Genomic DNA, 24,443 nt, shown 5'->3' on the forward strand with positions numbered 1-24,443 from the left:
ATGCAGACCCCTCTCTCTTACAGCCAACACAAACACACCCCTTTCTAACCACCTGTCGCGCAGGTACAAGGTGTTTAGTTTCTTTCCTCCTCTTTATAAAAAATGACGCTCTAATCTGTTCCGGAGACCACCACCGACTCTCAAAACAGGCAGAGGTCCTCCTCCCATTCCCCTGTGATGTGGCGTTCCCCATTAGCAGGACAGCTGCACCACTACCAATGCGGCTTTCAAACGGGCCTCACGTTAAAAGCCACTGACAGAAAAACAGATTCTAAGAGAACGTAGTCTGTGGCCACCTACCAGCACTGATCCTGAATCAGCCCATTGTGCCCACCAGCCGTCTGCGGTGGGGCTTGAAAACGTACACGCTCAGATATTTTTACTGTACCTCCGCTTGGCAGTGGTGCTCTGTAAAATATAGACGCCCTTTTCGGTGTTTACTTTGTGTTTTTACGTCTTGCAATTCATCAATTGTGGAAATCAGTAGAGGATGACAGAAATTAGAGTCTCCCAGCTAACATCGGTTTCCCAGAATCCTTTGCCAGGTGACCATATGGCCAAAAGTGGTGAAGTGCTGTGTATTTTGCAGCGGTTGAGGAAATAAAAATCCTGTCAAATTTACTCACCCTCATGTCATTTCCAGAAATCTCAAAAAAGGAAAAAATCCATATTACCATTAGCTCTATGCAGCTTTGTCTTGCTTTTTTATCTACTGTGGTCATTTTATGGTACATGTGGTACATGGTACATCAAAATATTGTTTTCATCTAGTATAGAGAAAACGTCACACAGGTTTGGTACAATGTGAGGATGAGTACATATAATATAGTTCACTATAAAATTACAATTTCATGATAATTCACTCACCCACATGTCATAAGCCGTCCGTGTGTTCATTTTTCTGTCGAAAACAAATTGAGGCTCATGATGAAAGCTTTCCATGGTTCTTCTCCGTATAATGGACTTAAACGGGGGGCTGTTGGTCAAGGTCCAAATTTCAGTTTCATCGCAGCTTCAAAAGGCTCTACACGACACCAGAAGATGAATAAGGGTGTTGTCTAGCGAAACGATTGGTCAGTTTCCAAGAAAACGAAAAAAATGATATACTTTTTAAACATAAATATATGGCTTGCTCTGCCTCGGAGGTCCTCCAGGATGCGCATCCACGACTTGCGTATTACGCAATCACTAAGGAAAGTTATGCGTGAAGTAGATTGCAAAAGATTTATAACATCCCTGATATGCACACAAACTGACCATTTTAAACAATAATTTTGCACAAAGCCTTGCAACGTGTCATTCAGCATCCAAGAACTTTTGAACGGTCTTCTTTCTCCACACTCGTAAACACTGGGCCGGAACTTCCGCTTGCGTCACGCGTGACCTTTCCAACGTTATTCCAGAGTATGTGAACTCGTGGAAGTGCGTCATGGAGGCACCCCGAGGCAGAGCAAGCCATATATTTGTTTAAAAAGTATATCATTTTTTCATTTTCTTGGAAAATGACCAATCGTTTCGCTAGACAACACCCTTATTCATTGGCTGGTGTCGTGTAGAGCCTTTTGAAGCTGCGATGAAACTGAAATTTGGACATTAACCAAGAGCCCCCCATTTGAGTGCATTATATGGAGAAGAACCCTGGAAAGGTTTCCTCAAAAGCCTCAATTTGTTTTCGAAAGAAGAAATAAACACACAGACAGGTGGCTTGTATGACATGTGGGTGAGTGAATTATCACGAAATTTTTTATTTTATAGTGAACTACTCCTTTAACAGAATCTTTATTTTGAGGTGAACTATTCTTAATTAAATTCACTAAAATTGACATAATAAGCAAAGTTTTGCTGAAGTGAGTTTAAAGACATAGGGAAAAAAGTGATTTTAAAACATAAATGCCTTTAACTGACTGATCAGTTCTGACTTCTATCTCTTTTCTACTCATAAAAAAATACCCTTAGCTCTGTATACTGTGATAGGCTATATGAGACCAGTTTTTCTTTTATTGCACTTATGCTTTTTGTTGTCCTTATGTTGTTCCAATTGCTTCCATTCATTCCCTCATCTGTAAGCCGCTTTGGATAAAAGCGTCTGCTAAATGACTAAATGTAAATGTACATTTTCTCCATATCTCACACTTGCGCTTTCCAAAATTACATGAAAAGCTATCAGCCCCATCGATGAAGTCAAGCTTGGTTTAATTTCGGGTTAGCGGGCACTTAGAGCTCTTTGCCCGCTTCTCGCTCTGAGTACATGAAATGTCTTCAGTTCTCTCCACACTGGCCCTCTGACTGCCTCATTAATGTATAAGACCGTTAAGCAGGAGACTTGGACCGTGGACAGGCCACTGCTACTTCTGTGGGTTTGTTGCTCCTGGCCACTGGGTGCCACTGTAAAGCCTCAGAGACTACAGCCCAAACAAACAGCATGCGGCCAACGCAAACAACTCAACATGCCGTCTCCAAACCCAAAGCCTCTGCCAGCAGACTGAAGTAAAAGCCACCCTGCTGTTGCACGCAGCCAATGCGACCGCTGTGTGTAACCCTGATGCCTCCATCCCAAAATCATATTTACATGCAGCCGTTATGCACCAACCAGGTGTCTGTGTAAGACCTCCAGGTCTGCCAAGAGTTTTTTTAGTTCCACCTGGTTGGAAAGAGGTGGTGAGGTTGGACTGTCAGTGGTCAGATTGAGGCAGGGAAAATACGTCAAGATTTGGGTCCCGGTCAGGAAAGCAAAGCAGACGGCTTTCCACACTGTATGGATTTGCATGTTCACCCAAGTTTCCTCTCAAATAGCTCAACGGTGACAGAAATGAGTCGTGTGGACACATTTACACACCGACATGCTGACAAACACAAATACATGCAGTCTTGTTAAATTTTACTGCAGTTTTGAAACACTTTAGGAGGTGTTAAAAGCTTAACTGCTCGTAGGGACTTTCTTTCTGTTATTCTTATTAGAGAAATGGGTCAAATTGAATTATATGCCATATATTTGTCGCTATATTTTGCTATATATACTATAACTATATATACTAACTATATATACTATAACTGCTTGTGCTACAGATGGGGCAGTCACGCTATCAGATTTTTACACAATTATTGTGGCCAAATAATGAACAATAACACTATTATTGTAATGTATCTATTCACATTAAAAATTAATAATGATATTAGTTACATTCATTTTTACTTTTGTTTGTTTTGTGTTTTCTCTTTTTTTTACTAATAAAGAAATGGAAATTCGTGACTATTATTCGAGGCGGCGAATACGTATGATTTCGAACGATCTTATTTGTACGTTTTGGTACGATTTGCTTTCACACCAGTGGTTGTTAGGTTTAGGGGTGGGGTTAGGGGAGGGACTTCAGTATTTCAGAATATCTAATAATCATACGTTATTTTACGATTCACATTACGCGTTAGCCACCTCGTAAAATAGTTAGGAATTCCTGTGAGATCAGGTTGGAGAATTTGTAGTATTTAGGATATTGTTATATCGTTGATGTCTTTCTGAAATCTCATATCTCAATTTTTGTGATTTTTATTTTTTGTCATAAAACATTTGTATTAGTCATCTTTTTTTTTGCAAAAACATTTCCATTAAAATATAAAAAAGTGCTGGTCAACTTTGACAAATGTCCATTTCCTAAAAAATAGCAAATTTGGACATTACAAGGTTATACAATATTAATAGTTATACTTATAAACATCACAGTTATTGCGAAACAACTAGCTATTGAAAAATATGAAGTTTTCAAATCATGTTTTGCTTTATAGTGATAGTTACGGAACATCACTGGCCCCCGTTCACTTCTATTGCATGAACACAAAACCAATGCAAGTGAATGGGGGCCAGTTAATAACATTCCTCAAAATATATTCCGTGTTCTGCTGAAGAAAGAAAGTCATCCAGGTGTAAAATGAAGAGGTTGAGCAAAAGATGTCCGAATTTTTATTTTTGGGTTAAATATCACTTTAATTTCTAGTTTTGCTTGTTGGACAAAAAAGCAGGGAAAACAATTCCTCAGGCTTGCATTGAAAAAAGGTTTGTGCCATTTCTAAAGAGCAGAATATGATAACGGACTGTTTTGCCCTGGAGCATCCCAGAACCCCTAACAACCACCAAACAAAGCCATAGCAACCATCCAGAACATGGTATCAGGTATCTAATACACAAAACCCAACGTAATCCAATTTTACAGCTGCCGCTGGGCAATTCCTCCACTCTCACCCCTATTAAACTTTAGTGTTCCTGTGATTCACCTCTACAAACACACACATAATGTTCCCCGAGGACGCTGCTCTCCAAATACTGAGGTGTCGGAAACACATAAAGCACGAAACAAGTCCATCTGCTGTTTAATGTTGTTTAGACACTCCCTGATGGATGATTGGATGTGTCATGCTTTTTATCAGGCCGAGAGAGCTCGCTGTCAGCCTTCCAATGTTGAGGTCACACAAACAGTGAAGAGGCAATGAGGTGTGGGGGGGTTTACAATCAGGTCTGCTGTAAACTTTCATCACAAAATATGCATTTTACTCTGCCAATTTGTCACATCAGTCATCCGTTGCCGTGGTTACACATCACCAGTCTCTGTAATATTGATGTATTACCGAAACGTGAAGTTGTGGCGAATCATTTATCATTTGTTTAAATGTCGAGCGAGGCGTGTTTCCTTGCAAGCATACCATATGTTTTGGGGCCAAGCGAGAGGTTTAGATAATGTGTTTTTTCTTTCTCTTTTTTTTCTGAAGGACACTCGTGCAAACTTCTCACGAAGAACATGGGCCTGCTGGTGATCAACGAGGACACCCTGGATGTGAGTATCGGGATGGAGGTGTATGTTTATTTGTAAAAGCAGTTACACCTCACGATTTGTAACACAAGCGCTGCGAGGAGATGAAATGACATGTCAGCTGACAGATCGCTTCAGCCCCACGATACACAAGAGAATGTGACATCATTCCCAGGGTGCCGCTCTTCAGAGCAGTTACAGATTACGTTTAAGGGTTTTCATGCAAGGAGCTCACTGCCTGATTCTGTCATCGCTATCTCAATCAATCACTTGTTCTCCCTCTTATTCTCCCACCCTCTCTCTCTCTTTCTCTCTCTTGTTCTTGTATCTCTCTGTTTCTCTTGTTTTCTCATTTTCAACAGTTTTTCTGTCAGTCTCTCTCCCTCTCGCTCACTCTCTCTCTCCATCTTTCTTTTTTTTTAAAGGAAGTAATACAGTAAAAGTGTGAGACCAGTATAGGTTAACTGCCTCTTTTTTCAGTTTTTTAACTATTTAACTATTTTGTAATATTTAGGAATGTCAAACGATTGATAGTGATTAATCGCATGCAGAATAAAAATTTGTGTTTACATAATATATGTCTTTGTACTGTGGATATTAATGATGTATTTATAAACACATACATGTACATGTATATTAAGGAAATATTTACATATGTTTATTTATATTTACCAATAATTTTATAATAATTTAATGTTTTTATTAATCTTTATATTTTTCTTAAATATGTATAATATGTACATGTATAAATATTTATATTTATTATTTATATATTTATAAAATTAACATGCACAGTACTACACAGACATATATTATGTAAACACAAATTGTATTCTGGATGTGATTAATCACGATTAATCGTTTGACTGCCCTAGTAATATGTTATCATAAATTACATATTTACCATTATTAACAAATTAAATGCTGAGTTAAAAAATAAGTAACACAATACAAAAGTGTCTGACAGTCTTGTTTTATGTTCAGTATGACCTCTATTTGCTTTTAATAACAGTATGCACTTGAACCACAACGAATTTAATCAAATAAGGAAAAAAGGAAAAAAAATGATTTTGCACAGTCACTTAATAGGTCAGTTTTTTTTATTTTACGTCATTTATTTTATCGTAAATTGAAAAATGTGATTTATTTTCACATGTAAATTAGATTTTATATTTGCTCACAGACTTTTGGACCCCACTTTGTGTGTTCAGCTGTGGTTTATAGGACAGAGAGGGATGTTGTTCCTCCACATGGTACCATTTAAAAGACAGGAATGGGTCGTGTTCTTGGATCAGGGGTTTGGGATTTCTGTCGAACACACAATACAAGGCAACAACTCCCTGATGGGAGAGTCTATTCTGTTGACTATTAAATCCGCTTTAAAAGAAAGGAAACCCTTTTGAAACGCGCACACACACATACAATCTACAGGTCAGGTGGCCCCTGCAGGGAAACTCGTCGGTTTTGTGTGTAAGTTAAAGGCTCTTAAAATCATTTCATGCAATTCACATGCAACGGAACCCCTCCGTCGGGTAGGGCGATGTCCTGCTGCGACGGGGGTGGGGTTTAAGTGGTGACGGACGGTTCTAGGTCTGTCAAAAAGCCGTTTAGCATGAAAGATGGAGCTGAAAGAAAAAGAAGAGAGGTGCACTCCATAAAAGCAGGTAGTTGCCGTTTGGGTGCCACTGCACTTTCTCCCATGCATGTGCAAGTGCTTATATAACACGCTAAAAGAAAACAAGGAGAAATTTTCTTCCCGCTGCTCGGCCCTCAGAGGTCCGACAGTTGTGGGATTTGCTGCGCTCTCACATTGCAGGAAAAAACGCTGGAACAATACGGCTCCCTTCCTATCGGTCTCTTTCGTCCTTTTGCGAAGATGAAAATGTATAAAGGAAAATAAGATGGATGAAGGAACCCTCTCATCCACCCCAGAGGAGAGGGGTTACAGTGTTCTCCGGACGTCAGAGCGGGGCGATTATCTCAGTGGAGGGAAATGCAAGGAACTGTGGGAAGGGTCAAAGAGCAGTGACTCAAAAATCACATTAAATATGCAGAAAAGTACAGTGCCTTCTGTCGCTCGCGGATGAAACGGAGCTATAGTGTGCAGATAAACCAAGGGGAAGGAGAGAATGCAGGGATTGTGTGAAAGAGTACAAAGGAGGAAGGAAGTTGGATACAAAATAGAGATACAGTACTCAAGTCTTTAAAGAGAGATGTTTATTGCGTTTTATTTTTATCCCTTGGTGTCCACTTACAATATTAGTAAAAGTGTAAAACACTTAACAATAAACTTGTATTTGTTAGCATTAATGAATGCTTTGGCTAACATGAATTTAGAACGAACAATATAGTTTTTCAGTGAAGTGACTTCTTGTCATTTCAAACCTGTATGTCTTTCTATCACAGAACACAAAAGAAGATATTTTGAAGAATGTTGGTAACCAAATAGGCTAGCGGCGGTACCTATTCATTTCTTCTGTATGGACACAAAACCAATGCAAGTGAATGGGTGCTATCACTGTTCGGTTAGCAAAATTCTTCAAAATATCTTCTTTAGTTTTCTGTGGAAGAAAGAAAGTCATACAGGTTGGAAATGACAAGAGGGTGAGTAAATTGTGACAGAACTTCTGTGTGAACTTCACTTTAATGCCAGTACAATAGTTTATGTTAGTTCACTCTGCAAATGTTAACATATACGAAGTTTTAAAAACGTGTCATTAAATGCTGAAATTAACATGAACAAAGATTAATAAATGCTATAGTAGTATTGCTTATTGTTAGATCATGTTAGCTAACGCATTAACTGATGTTAACCAATACAACCTTTCTGTAAAGTGTTACCAAAATTTCTTAGACCAAAATAGCCTAAAGTTACTTTTAGATGACCATTTTGCATTTTTAGATGAGTGTTGGTTGCCGCACAGAATTACAGAATTTCTAGCCAAAAATACATTTAAAATGTTCCATTGTAACAATGCACAAATAAACAAAAGAAGAAAAGAAAACAGAAACAGATACAGTATTCGCTGTCTTAAAAATGTCTATACAGTCTGGTTCTCTGTTAGTATCATTAAAGATTTACCATCAAGGTTTTCTAAAAAGTCTTAAAACAAAATAGAACATACAGGTGTTTTTTCTAATTGTTCTAATTTTCAAAGGCTAGGCATGAGGTCATCCCTGTTTTCCATTGAGAACTGTAGCACTTTCTGTCTGATAGCAGTTTTAATTCAGACAGACAAGTAACTTCCGTGGCTGGACAGTCAAAAATACACCTCAGAAGCATCCGTCCATCTGGGTGTATTTATATACATGTCTATAAGTTGTCTATGCAGTTGCAGTCTGCTATCTTTCAGTACCTCCTTCCATAACACACAACCCGGGGTGTCCTTCCTCTCTGTGTTTATAAAGCTTTCACGTGCTTGAGTCCAGGCATCTCTGTAAAAGGATTTCCTAAGCGTTCCTAAATCAGCCCTTATCTGTTGGTTCTTGGCAATATGAGGAACTGATGTACTGTGTATCCTAACGGATGCCTTCTGCCCACTTCCAAACAAAACACACTTGAGTCCTCATGATCTAGTGTGCTAACAGTCATAACACCCAGGCCTGTCTGGAAGACTTTAAACAGAGTGTTTTAAGTTAAGATGAAATGGCGACATTTTGTAAACAAATGTAGACTTTGGTTTATACGTCTGCTTATTAGTCATCATTAGCGGTCTTTATTGTTGTTTGATCTCGCATTGTGGCCGGAGTTGAAAAAATGCTGAGGGTGCTGAAGCGTGATGATTCTGCTTATAAATGTAGTTTTCTTTACACATGCCTTCCTCCACTGGTTGAGAGCTCTCTATGTCTGCTGCGTACATTTAATGTAACTATATACTACTTCTATACACGTACTGTATATACACTGACGAGGACACACACACACGCACCTACAGATGCCTTAGTGAGGATGGATGCCACATTTGAGGGAATTTCTTGCAGCTGCAATTCTCTGTCGTGCTCTCACTTTCTCTCTCATTGCAACCCGAGGCTTCTCTCTTCCTCTCTCTAAACCCACGGCTCCTCTCTCTAAATATTTCCTTTGAGCTTGGATTTCAGAGCCTTGTTATGCCAGCGGAGGGTTGGTTGCTCCCCAAGGTATAATCTCATACCCCTTAGGCATCTGACCCTCAGCCTCACAACCCCCACATACAGTTTAAAGACACATTCAGTCTTTTTGAGCACTTTGTAGTGATGTCTGCTTCATCCTGTAGATTCCTGAAGAGATTTTGAAAACTCTGTTGACTTCAAAACATATTTTGAAAATATTTGTTAGTGTCGTGTGTTTTTTATTCAGAATTTTATTGATGGATTTTTTTAATCAAATATTACATTTTTAATCAAATATTATAATTGGAGAACGTTTATACATTTTATTTATGTTGCTTAACTGTTATTTTAATTATTATATTGTTGTATATAGCTGTTTTAATTATTTCATTTTTATTGGTTTTACTAGTCTAAGTCAGGTGTTTTCAAACACCTCAATCAAACCTAAAAGCCCTGGGAATGATGTGGTTTGCTTGAAATGTCTGCGCTATAAAACCAAATGTTTTGTTATTCAGGGAGCTAGCTTTATACACGTGGACAATTTAACTAACTTTGAATACATTTTTGGTGTTTAATACTGTCCACAAACTGTTGCTTGCTACCTAAATACTGCCTAAAACTGGCTATAGTGGACAAAACATATTGCAGTACATAAGAATTTAATACACAACACAAATTTGCAGAAATAAAGAATGTTAGTTCTAATTCTGGTGTCCTGGGGACTTTGTGGCGCACTTTGACAAATTTGAAAGAAATTAGTTGTATTTGGTCCAAAAAAGAGTTTATAAGCCATTATTTTAGTACTTGGAAAACATGGCTTAAGTTGTGTATCTTCAGTATCATGGAATGTAGGGCCAGAAACATGGACAGCTGCAAAACAGGATCTGCAGGTTGAGATATGCAAAGGTTTGTTTACTCACAATGCTCAGACTATGAAGAATGTGAGATCAAATATAAAACAGTCGGTCTGTTTATGGTCTTAACATATCTTTAACTCTTTCTTATGTCCTGCTGATTTTACTCTACACTTATACACCTCTGTAGATCCAAGAGCAGGTGTGACTCTTGGGATTTGGACCACATTTATGAGGCCCTATCATTCCGACACACGAGAGACTTTTTTATGGGAATATTATATTGGGTTTTAACAGAATTTCTAATGCAAACACGGGACCTTCCTCCCACACGTGCCCAATCCTTACAATAACAACCTCATACTACGAGATATGTTTTCTGCTGAATGTGCCGTTTTCGCCATTAAAACAGTAAAAGTAAAGTATAAAAACAACAGCCAGGTCAAGTCAGGGATCCTGCTTTTTTTCAGGTCTAGACAGTGTTGATTAAGATCTTCCAGGTTTTAATCAACACACAGAAATATTCCTGGCTTCCAATTTGAGCCCATACAGCTGGAGCAGGACATTCCTCAGAAATAACACATAAACCCAGACGTTCTGATTCTGTTCAAACTCTAAGGAAGAGAGGTCTGCAGTTTGCTAGCGCTCGGAGCCATTGTGTTTCCTGGTCACGGCCATTGAAAGGCCTTGTTCTAACAAACGAACCATCACAGCCAGCTTCTCCACTACTCTTTCCGTAATGAAGCGTGCCTTATGCACGTTCTCACTTTGATGCCCCGTGCATTGACGATAAACAGACGTTAAATCACATGTGCAAAAGTGTCTGGTGCCCCGTGTGTGAAATTTCATGTTATTCTTGGGATGATTACATTGGCATTAAGGAAAAAGGGGAAATTATACCAGTGTTGCGATGTGGTTTCTCGTCAGAGAGCTGCAAACGCTTACGATTCATATTAGATCAAGTTAAATTCCCATCATAATAAATGTAGTGTCTGGCATTGCTTTTGTACGATTTGCACAGTTGGCATTTTCAAAAGAACATCTGAAGTGCAAACAGGGCCTGAAACTCTTAAAACGAATTATTGGTTTGTAGTTCTTTTTTGCACAAAATTTTGTTCAGAGGCATTAATATCACAAATCAAAACTCTTATTCCATACACCGTGTTTTTGTGCAGGGTACGAGGGAGATCCTTAGTCATCACTGCGGCATACTGGGAGATGCTCTGCACAAAGAGAACGACTTTGCTCTTATCATTGACGGAAAGACGCTGAAGTATGCCCTCACCTTCGGGGCCCGTCAGTACTTCCTGGATCTGGCCCTGTCATGCAAGGCTGTGATATGCTGCAGGTAAGACCTGAGAGCTCTAATGTGAGAGTGCTGTAAAAATAAAGAAAAAACTCTATTTACCCAAGGTCTAAAGTGTTCCAAGCGTTTTAGAGCCTAACAATAATTCAGCAACTGGTTAACCAGTTCTGATTTATTAGTACCTCAGATTGAAAAAGAAATGGGTCCGATTTTGCGTGGCAGAAAACGTGAAAAATAGGCTTTGAAAATTTTCATTTAGAAAAATAAATACAGAGTCGAATTATTGCAATTTTTCACCGTGAGCGCATAGAAGCTTAGATGTGTTTTCCATTGTTAAACCTTGAAAATATACAGGACATTGTGTCAAGCTCTGCTCAAATGTTTACTGTTTCACAGGTGCGTGTTAAATATGTCTTTTGTACGTTAATAACCTTTTCTGCCCTCGGGGAACTGACGCCATCACTAGTCATTTCTCCTCACTTAAAAAAACATCAAGTGACTGGCAGAAAATTACGAGGCACGTCGCTGTGCTGTTGAAGGAACAAATTACCTTCCCTTTAGGTCACAACCTTCCCAATAAACATAATTATATGTGCTCTCAATGCAGCAATTTACTGATGAGTGTTATTTTTTATAATAGTGGATTGTAGTCTGAATGTCAGTCAGATATGGATGGAGTCAAACTGTGTGTGTGTGTGTGTGTGTGTGTGTGTGTGTGCGTGTGCGTGTGCGTGTGCGTGTGCGTGTGCGTGTGCGTGTGCGTGTGCGTGTGCGTGTGCGTGTGCGTGTGTGTAGACTAGAATAAACCAGGCCAAAAAGCTACCTAGAGAAGGAAAAACACAGGAGTAACCAATTGAGCATGACAGGGAACTGCCAAAAATCAATGTTGATTTCCAGATACAACGCACACCACAGGTGCCATAGCCATTATGCAATCCTTGATGTAATCTATCTGGTCTGTTTACACTCACCGCACACATGTTGGGCCACACTTATGTCCTAGATGAATTAACATTAAATTGACTCTAGAGCTCTCCTCCCATATCGGGGGCAATCTCCTGTTCACTGGAGAGCCTTACATCACTCGTTGCTTATAGAATGACCTGTGAACGTCGAGTCGGGGTTAAGCCTCAGAGGAGCTTTTCTACCCGCGGCGAGACTTTCATTTCATTCGCTGACACGGATGATGCAGTGCCGTAACGCGCAGCAGCCCTTCGCTGGTATGCGGAGCTTTAGATCAATTGGTAGAGCACGGTGCCAGCAACGCCAAGGTCATGGGTTCGATTCCCAGGGAATGAGCATTGATTAAAAGCAAAGCCTGTAGGAAGTAAGTCGCTTTGGATAAAACTGTCTGCCAAGTGCGTGAGGTAATTACATTTGCAGCTCTTCAGAACTTCAGACTTATAGATTGTTGCTAGTGCTGCACAATTGCAAAGGTGTTTATTGTTGAAAGGTTTTTTGTTTGGCTTTTGTAAATTAGACGGTAAAGAATAAAAAAAGGATTTTACATGCATTTGGCAACTTCGGTTAATGTATTCGTTGGGACTTTCTTGATGTTGCTATTGTTGGTTTTATAATGCATTGAAATACTGCCACACAAGGTCCAATGTGTCATTTTTTGGAGTATCTATTGAATGAAATGCAGTATAATATACATAACTATGTCTTCTTATTGTTTCTACAGTAGCATTAAACGCACACACTGCTCTACAAAGCGAGTTTCGTAAAAATGTTATCTCCTTCAAAAAAGCACAAAAAAATTTGGTTTATTAGTGCTGTGTCAGCCACCGTAGTGCTTGGAAAGGGAGGGGTGAGCGGTGGAGTGAGCCGTCGGTTGCAATTCACAACCTCACCTCTAGATGCCACTAAATTTCATACACTGGACCTTTAAATACTATTGCTAATCGATGCTATTTATTTCTCATCTTTAGGTAATTTTTTTATAAAGAAGTGGGAAAGATTTGAAGTGATCTTTTGTCTCTGTAAAGAGACAAACTCATTAAACCACAAGTTGAAAAGTGAACACCGCTTTGTCACAACGGATGGGCAAAATATCAAATGCTTGTCAACACCAATAATTGGCAAGAAGAAAAATAGCTTGAGATTCCCCTGTGAAGGCACCATCACGAATGTGTGCTTGTGCTACGAAACCCTTTTTTTTCTTCATTAAACTAAAGTGTACTTTTTAACCCTAGAAGAATGTTAAGACGAGGCTTTTCCACACCAAAGAACTACCAAACAATGACCAGATTTCTGGTAATCACCTTCCAAACTAACCACACGTTCTGTTTTCTTTGGACAGGGTTTCTCCTCTGCAGAAGTCTGAGGTGGTCGAGATGGTAAAGAAGCAAGTGAAAGTGATCACTCTGGCTATTGGAGATGGAGCCAATGATGTGGGCATGATCCAGACCGCCCATGTGGGTGTCGGGATCTCTGGCAATGAGGGACTGCAGGCTGCCAACTCGTCCGATTACTCCATTGCACAGGTGAGAAACGATAGGATTACAGACGCCTACAGGGAGTAACAGAACTGGTCTGAGTTTAGTTTAATGTGCAGTTTAAAACAAACAGTATGATGCTTTGCTAAACTGTACTCTATTAATATAGCTAATGTGTTTATTTTTTATTTGATTATTTACTCATTTAATTATTGACAGATCTTATAAATTTGCATTAATATTTGCATTGACATATTAACATATCTTATAATATTGTCTTATTATATTAACAAATCGTATTTATTTGCATTAATTATTCAAACGCATTTGACTTTTCGAGGAGCGTAGCTACACTTCTAAAACTGAAGCATATTCGTTTTCTAAAGCAACACTCTTGTTTCGTGTCACCACAGTGTGACACCCAGAAAATGAATCTGGATTGAGATTAGGTATCTGAGGTGAAAGGTTAAAACCCGTGGCTCATCGATTCTGCAGTCTGAGATGGCAAAAAGGGTCGGTCAGGTCAGTTTACATAGCTGGCGTGTTCTCTTATTCAAACCCCTGATGATGGTGAAACTAGACCTTCCCCTCTTATGTAAACTTAATTAAAAAGATGTTTTGTCGTTCTCTGATTTTGATACAGCATAATCTTTATTGTACAGGTAACAATAGAAAATCTCAAGTGTCGCGGATCGATGTCAACACGGCTCTCCATCTCTGTCCCATGATTCATTTCATGTTTTGTGCGGTTCGTAGAAAACATCTCTTTTCGCACTTGCTCAATAATGCCACAGGCGGCCCGAGCAGTCTGTTGTCTCATGCATCGGATTACTTTAGAAAGCGTCTTGTCTTGTCTTAAGTACCCTTATGGTATTGTGGATGGATGCTAGTGAACGCAGGTCGGTTTGCAGAAAGTTATCTAACCTGCCTTGCAGCGAAATGGCTCGTGTGAAACGGCCTGGATCAAACGGTGAACTTTAATGGGCTCTACCATCGAGCTGCATGCATCCATCATTTAAATCCAGTGTCATGTGTAGAGCACCATTAAAACTTCTCACATTGCTGCTTTTCTTTAGGTGTTGAAGTAGATAAAGACATTCATGGTATTATATAGACTGAAGGGAAGTTAGGATTGTTGCTATAAATCATTGGGTCTGGGTCAAACAACGATGGGCGGGACCCTTCTCCCATGGGTCCAATGTCTAAACAAGTTTGTTTATTTGTTTCGTTTGGTTTCATTTATTGTTGCTATAGAGGGGCAGTTGCTTTAGAAAGATTAGCAAAGAGATTTTAATGGAAGTTTTAGCAATTGGATTTGTGTGAATCTGTAAATTCTTATACATAAAGATCAATGATGTCTACTTCTGTGATTCATGTGCTGCCCGAGCTGATCTCAGATCAGCACAGACTGCTTGTGCCTCACTGTCACTTCTTTATAAATTGGTGTTAGAGCTAGGCTTTGAGGTTTGCTTTGAAGGGTCTCCTTTGAAGGTGCGATTATATCGTTTACATAAAGTATTAAATCAGTATGAAGGAACTCTGCCGTGTTGGCAACTTACGAAACATCTTGCGCTTGAGGCTCGCGCCGGACCCGCAAACCAAACAGAATTTAAGACGAGGGCTCCGCGTGCAGACCCCACTGTAGTCTGTCTGTCAACAGCTCCGTCAGCTCAAATGCAGAGGTCAAACAACCCCTGATCCCCTCAAACACGCTCCGTACCCCTTACAACCCACCCTGCTGTTTCTGCCCCCAGAAAAGCAACCCGGCTGTTTATTTTACAGGAATGATGGTTTAGAACGCCGTCACCATCAGGGCGCTCATGAGGAAATGAAACGTGGCATGTCTTGTTCATTGATAACGGTCATGTTTGCAGCTCACGGTGTACGGCATTATGAACAAAGTGCATTACAGTTCAGCCCAGAGAGAGCAGGGATGTGCTTTCTGTCTTCTCCTGCTTTTTAACAACTTACAAAGTTTTACAAAATATGCAGTAAATGGAATGTTTGTGAGACAGTCGGGGTTCGGCCCCTGCAACTTCGGGCTTCCTGTTACCCAAGAACGATAAGATTGTCTCTTTATTTTAGAATCCAGAAACACGTTCTTGGAGGGGGAACTGGAGTTTTGTATTAAACAGATCTCGCGAAAATGTTAGACACTAATGAGCTTATCTCTGTGACTTCCCTCCTCTGACAGTTCAAATACTTGAAGAATCTTCTGCTAGTTCACGGCGCCTGGAACTACAACCGCGTCGCGAAGTGCATCCTGTATTGCTTCTACAAAAACATTGTGCTTTACATTATCGAGGTAAGAAAGTCACACTTGCTACTGTATGTGCAACAATTACAACGGTTTACTTATTAAATTCGCCATATTAATCACCAAATTTAATGAATTGTAGTCTTAAAGTTCACCCAAAAATAAAACTTCTGTTTACTCACCCTCTTGTCATTTCAAACCTGTATGACTTTTTCTTCCGCAGAACACAAAAGAAGATATTCTGAGGAATGATGTTAACTGGCCCCTATTCACTTGCATTGGATTTGGTTCCATACAATAGAAGTGAATGGGGGCCAGTGCTGTTCGGTTACCAACTTTCTTCAAAATATCTTCTTTTGTGTTTTGCAGAAGAAAGAAAGGCACAAAGCATCATTTTTTTCCAGCAGCATCTGAAATTCAAATCCTGTTTGTAACTTTTTCCAGCTTGTAACTAGCAAGAAAATTGTGAAATTATGAACTGTATAATTTTATATTGACCATCCCATTTTAAATGCATTGAAATAAATACAACAGCAACACAACATGTCAATCATGCAAAAATGCCCTCCACCCTGTACGCAGTATTCCAACAAGGCTCGTCCCATACTTTGTAATGACAAGAGAGGGAGTAAATAATGACAAAATTCAATTTTTTGGGTGAACTATCCTTTCAAGGAGTATTTAACATTAAATGGCAAACAACAGTTTATTTGTTTGTCTTCTTGAAATAAAAGCCTCTATAAAAGCCTCTTATTGGTCATTTATTTTGATAAGATTGAAAAACTCTTTCAATGACTGGCATTGCACATGTGTGGGTGGAGGAGAGACGTGCTCCTGCTGGAGGAGTGCAGGTCTGTCAAGATGGAGCCCACAGGCAATCCATCTGAGATGGCATTTGACAGTTTCCAGACCTGGTGCTGATAGTAAGTTCAGAGACTTAACCAAGAGTGACCTGACATGTTAAAGGGCTGCTATCAGCACCAGCTTTATCATGAGGGGCGTTTGGTCATTTTGATCCTGCGATGAACATGTTATACCACAAGGACAAGCAGTAGTTTTTTCCAGCAGCATCTGAAATTCAAATCCTGTTTGTAACTTTTTCCAGCTTGTAACTAGCAAGAAAATTGTGAAATTATGAACTGTATCATTTTATATTGACCATCAGGGAGCTGCTTGCTCAACAGACCAACACCAGCGCTCACGAGCCGTATAACTATACCAGTAACATGAGCTCTTCAGAAATCCGTCTTTTTTTCCTCGGCGCTCCTGCTCTGATGTGCCACTTGACCTGTGAACCCTTTTTTCCTTCATCTCGTCTGTGTTTTATGTGCTGTGGTAAATCTCCAAACAGCCCCTCAGATGCCTGATTGTTGGCATCCAAGACTGCTCGAGACTGAGAGAGACAGAAGTTGAGATGAATACTCAAATGTTCTTTTTTTTAAGGGATGGTGCAGCAAAAAAGGACATTCTGTAGTTGACTCGCTCTCATGTCGTTCCAAACGTCTGCGATTTTCCTGCGTGTGCTCATTGAAGATGAAAGCAGGAATGTTAGAGTCGCTGTTTTGTGAATCATATAGATGTTTATTTTTACTGTCAAGGTCCATAAAAATGAAGCCATATGAAAGATTTGGCTTTTGAATGACTAGGCATATTGTGCCAAAGTCATATTGACCATTTTATGTTGCTTTATTGTCACCTTGTAGCCCAATATCCCAGATCTCCATTTTCCTATATACTGTAGAAAGGAGTGGTCAATACATTCTCAATACAAAATTCTCCTGAGTGGGTTTGGAATGACATGATGTTGGATGGAATTTTCGTGTGTAGCCTTTCTTTTATGTTGTGCTGTGTCATTCGGTTGTGGGTGGGTTTGTGGGTTAGCTTAGCCAAAGCCTTTTCCTGTTTACATGCTTTGGTTGCATTTAGATGTGGGAGTTTGGGAAGCCTTTGTGGTATTGTTTTCTAAATGCAGCGGAGATGTGATGTTTCTTTCCAGTCTGTTTTAACATTCTGTGGATGAAATCCGTGGGAATCTATGGTCTCTCAAAACCTTGTAGCTGTAAGCAATTACGGTTCAATGAATTTGATATGTTAAACGTTTTCGGTATGTTGTGAGGGATGGCTTTCATGAATTTTTTAAAGCGGATTTGCCCTGGGTTGCCGTATTTTGTTCCACAGCGAAAGTTCAACGGTGAACACAAACATTTCTGGCCGTGATCACATTTCACACTTTCTCATCGATCAAGAAACAACCGATTCTCTCTCCCTCTGTTTTCTGTTTTGCATAAGAGGTGGCACAGGTACAACTATGTACAGTAAATGGCCTTTCTCGAACACGCCCTCCAAATACTTCTAGCAACTTTTCTTTTTTGTAGTTTTCTCTTTAAGCTCTCCTTTGAGTCTTCAAGAGAACTGAAAAGTGCATCTCGGCTCCTGGAAGTGAATATATCTTCTCCAGAACCCAGCTTTTGTTATGGGCAGAAAATATACTCCCCCTCTCAGTCAGGGGCTTTTTGAAGAACAATGGGGCAAAGCTTTACTGTTTCCTTGCCTCACACCAGAAACACCTCGGTTTTGTAAGGGCCTGAAATTCAAGACACTTGCTTCCCAAGGGTCGGTTAAAGGGATACATTTGTCGTCCTAATAGGTTTACCTTTGAGTCTGTGAAGGCTTATTCATCTCATTTTTCTTTAACCTGAAGGAAATGGAATAAGGATGTTAGTGGCCGTTTCACTTGCGGTTGGCGCATTGTTAAAATATATACGTACGTACTTGTTCTTTTTTTCCGGAAACCTTGGATTCTGTAGTTCCATATCAAATTACTTTTTTAATCATTTGAGTTCGAGATGAGCAGAGACGTTACAAAAATCATTTATATTTCAGTTTTTCTAAATTTACTAAGTGCTTAGGTAAAATGGTAATTTTTGTTTCTTTCTGTGAACTACTAACAATATTTTCTCCCAAATTTCTATTAAAAATATTATTTCTACTTGCATTTATTTGCAGAAAATGAAAACTGGAGAAACAGGTCAAAATAACAGGAAAGATGCTCTGTATTTTTCAGACCTCAAATACTGCAAAGAAATCAAGTTCATATTCACTTTCAAACAATACAACAGTAATATTTGTACGTTTATTTAGGAAAAGTTCCAAAAAAAAATGTGATGACCTTAATTTTTATCACAGTTCTCATGCGTCTTGTCATGCTGTCAGTCTTTAACATTACTGTTGGATGACTTTGTCACTCCTGAGGTTTGATGTTGTTGAAATTCAACAAATACAGGACTGGAATGGCCACAATACATCTAGAAATGCTGCTTAAATTCAAATTTGCAATGGTCTCTTAATTTTTTCCGTGGCTATATATCTTTAACAGTTTTTCACAACATTTGTGTGCTATGCTATCTTGTTTTTTGTTATTTAAAAAGTCATATTTTTGCTCAGTAACAAGCTTACAACAAGTCAGTAAGAAGGGAGCGCACTAGGAAATTGGAACCGAGCGCTAGAATTATTTGCAATGTTCCCAGACAGAAGTCTGTTCAACTGTAACCACAACGCAACACACGATCTTTCATTTTTGGTTACAGTTTTTCAGACAATTGGATTTGAAGTCTAACTCTTGGAGTTAATGCGGAAGATGTTATCATTTGCCGTGCTGGTTTGTTTAGCCCTCATTATCTTGTCTCGCATTCTTTAGACATGTGCAAAAATTAGCCAGGAAAAAAACTTTTCAGAAACTTAGCTGGATTAGCCTCTTTGAGACATAGAAAAAGCCTCTCTTACAGCCAAATAGCTGTGCTGGCTGTCATTATCTCGCTGGGTTCTTAAGAGCTTGATTGACAGCTCTTCAGCAGGCACCGGCAGGGCTGACGGATGAGGAGCATTTCTGAAGTAATTACAAGAGCCTCATTCACAGACACAGCATCATTAGAGAGAGACTGAAGTCCTGAGAGGAGGCCCACGACCCTGCAGTTTCTCTGGTGCCATCATTATAAAACACATTGTCACACACACAGGAATTTAATGCCTCTTCTTTATTGTGTTGCCCTTCATTTTGTAAGTTATATGGAGAGGGTCTTTGGTTGTTTTAATGGGGTCCCTCTGTTGGAGAATTCAGCTTAGACCAATTCATGCAAACTGATTTTAGGTAGTTGAGCAGCTGAATTGCCAGCTATTTGGAGACATTTTTGAAAAACTGGAATAGAAAACATATTTTGCATATATTTTTATTTTATATACTTTATTATAAAACCAATGAGTCCTTATTTAATCAAACTTAATATTTATCGTCTTTATCGCAGGAAATGGAAAAAACTCTGTCAAATTCTAATTCAAATTTATGAAAAACAATAAAAATCACAAAATAAATAATAAGGAAGTTAAATTACAAGAACCACCGTACACTGTAAAAAAACGTTTATTTTACTCGTTTTCTTTTTTTAGATTCTTCAAGTAGATGTAAAATACGGTCAGAAAACATCAAATTATATAAAAAAGACTGCAAATTTACAAGAAACCCATCAAAACTGGAATTTTACGTTTAGTTATTTTACAGTATATTTCTGTCACCTCAGATGCAGCAAAATTTTCGTTTTATTTTACAGGATTTTTACAGTGTATTGCACCGTAGAAACTTTACAGTGACATTTGTGTCAGGAATTTGTTATAAAACCAAAAAAAAGGTTGTCTTGCTGTCTTTTTAAACATGTTAGCTTATCTCCGATGTTCTACCAGCTCAGGCAAGTCCCTACATCTAAACCAGCTTGGAACAATCAAGTGCCAGAATACAGCTGCCACCTTAATCTCTTAGTTTTAGTTTTTCAAGTAGCACGTGATAATGGCACAATTTTTTCCCCTTTCCCATCCCGCCCAAGCTCAGAACACAGGAAGGGGGTGGAATCGCTGATTTCAAAATTCCTTAAAAAATATGCCAAGAGCCCTTCTGGGCAAGTCTCACAGGGCCACACAATCTGGCTTTCACACATACACACACCCTTCGCTTTTTCAGATTGTGCAGCGGAGGGTAGAGGGCAGTCACACCTCCACGGCGAACCGCTCTGAATGAGAAGAGAAGGAAAAGAAAGCGAGAGCCCTCCACACTGTGTCTTTGGCCCCTAATGAGCAAATCAATGAATCTGTCTCATTGAAGGGAGAGGGGCTCTCACAGGACCTGGAGGACCAGGCCAAAACGCTCTCTCATATGCATGTACTGCTGCTAATGAATAGAGGCTTTATTGTGACTTAGCACAACAATGTCCTGCAGCCTGTAGCCCGTCAATGAGGGAGTCTCGCATTCATGCTGTTCTCTGACCCGCCTGTTCCACTACCAGCATGCCACTGGCTACAACGACTCGGTGTGTCATGTGGCTTTTGGTCAAACTGCGTGTTTGAGAGGCTCCTAGAAGTCCAGGATGTAATCGCACCATGTGACTTGCTTGTAAAAGGGAAAACAAAGCGACGCTTTTTTGTGGTATTCGTAATATAGTTGTGAATGTATGTGCGCGTGTGCACATGCATGGCTATACTTTTTGTATATAAGCATGGACAAAGTTTTTTAAATGTCCTTAAACATCTAATGAAATGTATGAAAAACAATGCGAGGACATTTTAGGGTGGTCCTCGCTGTTTGAAAAGCTCATAAATTAGACAAATCATTTTTTGTTTTGATGTTGAGTGAGGGTTGAGGGTATAGCACACAAATAAAACCATTCACTAATGTAGCTGCGTGTGTGCAAAAAGGATTCAGATGCAGCAGCTTTCTTTTAAAAACAATATCACGGTAGAATGCACCTGATGGAAAGAAAAACAGGAGTTGGAACGGGTGGGCGTGGCCGCGGGGGGGTTGTATCGGGGGAGCGCGGCCAATCCACCTCTTTCTCTTTTTCTGCAGGGCTGAAGGGGAGGGGTGACAGACATTTGTTTAGGGAACATTTTCACGCATTGGCTCGCACTATTGAATGAGAGGGGCTTGTGGATGTGCTGTGTGTGTGCGAGTATGAAGGGCTGTGCTGTATCGGATGGGGGCCGCTGTCGGGGGTTCCGTCAAAACCCCAAAATTTGTAGCAATTCATGCCTTTATAATGGAGTCAAATGAAGCGAGGAAATGTCCGTCTGGTACACGACAAACCTCTCAAACACGCACACATGCAGAGAGTTGGTTAGGATGCAGTCATCGTCACTATACACTATCACTCAAATGTTTAGGTCACTTAATTGAAATGTTTTTCGTGGTCTTAAAACATTTGGATCTGAAGGTGGTAGGCTAAATATTTATCAAGACATTCTCATGGGAATTGGTAACTACTTTACAAAGTGGCTTATTCGTATGAGTTCGTACAATCTTATTCACACGTTTGAATATGATCACATCACGCCATTGCATTTTTCGAATAATCATATGTTTTTTACAATTCTCATCATACAAATTCATACGAAATAGCCACCTCGTAAAATAGTTATGAATTCCCAAGAGATCAGGTTGGTTTTATAGAGAATAGAATTGCGAGAATATGTTTATTTCATTACAAGAGCAGTTTTTTTATATTTAGATTTTTATGAAATCGATTAAAATTAGTCAAAAAGAGCCCAGCTTTAAAAGCATCATGGTTTGATTCCTTGAAAAGCTGGTTTATAAAATTCAGTCAATTGTATGAAATGTAAGATGACCTACTGTGGCGGGGCGGCGTTAAATGCTGTACAAAAATTTATCGCGTTAATTTTCCCTAACACGTTAATTATAATTAACGCGTTAAATGCACAGCCCTAATTTATTTATACGTTTATATATATTTATTTTTTTGTTCAGTTTTTATCAAAATAATTCACGTGTTATTCTATAGTTTTTGATGCATTTACTGTTATTCTAAAATGTATAAAAAATATTGATAGATAAGTGACCCTAAACTTTTGAACAACATTGTGTTTCTCTTTAATTTACTAATTTATTTTTGCAATGCGCTTGTGTTTATTTCACTTCTGCTTTATATTTAAATGAATGTAACATCTTGAATTCTGAAGGTGATTATCGTTCTTCAACATCAGATGTTTTTCATGTTTTTCAGCACCTTATTTGTTCATGCAGCCGATGTCAATTTAATGCTCAGACATGAGGATATTTCTCAGCGTGTAGGAATTTTCACATCCCAATTTCAGATTTGCAGATTTCATCTGCCCTGTCATGCTCATGTAAAACTACAGAAATTGTACAGCAGCTGTCATAACCATGACATTTCTGGAGTGTTTGGTAGTCTACTTAAAGCAATAGAGATATTACGTGATGAAGTCATCTCTGTTGCATATGGTTTAGATAGACGTTATCTTATCTTCCTTCTCATTTGAGATCTTCTGCCTGCATAGTCTGCATCCGTTAAGCTCAGTAAAATCTTTAAATCTTTAGAGAGACTTCTGAACCGACCACAATTTTTTTTAGAAATGCCGATCTGGGATCGGTTGCTTGTGTTATGAGACACTAGGGGTTGATGAAGGTGGGAAGCGGTGCATCTGATTTACGAACTGTTCTAATCCCCTCTGGCTGAAGTCATGGGAACTGTTGCAGACTCTTTCTGTCTTATTGCCAGGACTAACATCCCATGCTGTCTCTCTCTTCATCTTTACATAAGGCTGTCTGCCGAGTGATGATGTGTTAAGATCAGATTGTGGCTTTGTATCACGAGATTCAGTGAGGCTTCTCTGTTTTGATGTGGCCCTTCCAGTGCAACTGTACTGCTGAGATTTGCTGAGACTGCTGGTATTTTTTATATTAACTATTCTTATTCATTTTTACATTGACCATTAGTTCCCTTGCACAAAAAGGCAGATTTTCTTTCTCATTTTGAATATTCAAAAGTCATTCTGGTATCACATGGATGTACAAACCTGTGAAAATCATGTGGGCTTTCATATAATAGAGCTTTCACTAACATAAATCTAAATTTGTTATTGTCAAATTTTACATTACGAAACGCAAACCTGAAGCATTTCACTAGTGGCCTCAGACTTTTGGACCCCACTGTCTATATGAAAAACGGACCCACACCTGGCTTATTAATCCTGAAGACAGATCTTGGAATGAATGCAATGATGCAGTGTATGAAACAGTCACAGCTCTCTCTCTCTCTCTCTCTCTCTCTCTCTCTCTCTCTCTCTCTCTCTCTCTCTCTCTCTCTCTCGAATTGTACATGATCCAGAGTTAAGCACACACAAAGCTGACAATATGTGATTAATGAGGGGGTATATAAACTGGTCACAAACATTGAGGTTTTAATGATTCTCATATGGTCACCACTGTTCTTGGAAATGAAGGAATACATAATGTATTAATTTCGCGATTGCAGATACGAATACATGTACATTCATTATAAATTAATAATTGGAAATATTAAAATAGTAACTAATTACATATTCTGTGCATTCTCTTTTATGTTAAATATCGTCACTGTCCACTGTTAAGCGTGTTGACAATATGTTTATATGCTCTCCTACTTGTAAGTCGCTTTGGATAAAAGCATCTGCCAAATTAATAAATGTAAAATGTAAATGTGAATGTCCTACTGAAACCTTGGATCATGCCCAAATTCACTGTTTTTCAGGAAATGGAAAAAACACTGACAACATGGTATTTAATTATTTAAAAAGTTGATAAGCACTTTTAATGCTTTTTTAATTGTATATTGTATAATTTAGATATTTGCAAAACCCCGT

At 39.0% G+C, this 24,443-nt stretch overlaps 1 protein-coding gene across 3 annotated transcripts in view; it reads left to right on the forward strand.

Annotated features, from left to right (window-relative positions):
• The window catches only part of atp8a1 (ATPase phospholipid transporting 8A1), a 102,249-nt gene that overhangs the window by 54,790 nt on the left and 23,016 nt on the right, over positions 1-24,443 (forward strand). For all 3 annotated transcript variants that reach the window (XM_057349636.1, XM_057349637.1, XM_057349635.1), the window contains 4 exons: positions 4,759-4,823; positions 10,918-11,090; positions 13,351-13,534; positions 15,681-15,791. In XM_057349636.1, the coding sequence (XP_057205619.1) occupies positions 4,759-4,823; positions 10,918-11,090; positions 13,351-13,534; positions 15,681-15,791 (533 nt within the window). The remainder of the gene's footprint in view (positions 1-4,758; positions 4,824-10,917; positions 11,091-13,350; positions 13,535-15,680; positions 15,792-24,443) is intronic.

Source organism: Triplophysa rosa, linkage group LG13 (genome assembly GCF_024868665.1).
Source record: "Triplophysa rosa linkage group LG13, Trosa_1v2, whole genome shotgun sequence".
Classification (NCBI taxonomy): Eukaryota; Metazoa; Chordata; class Actinopteri; order Cypriniformes; family Nemacheilidae; genus Triplophysa; species Triplophysa rosa.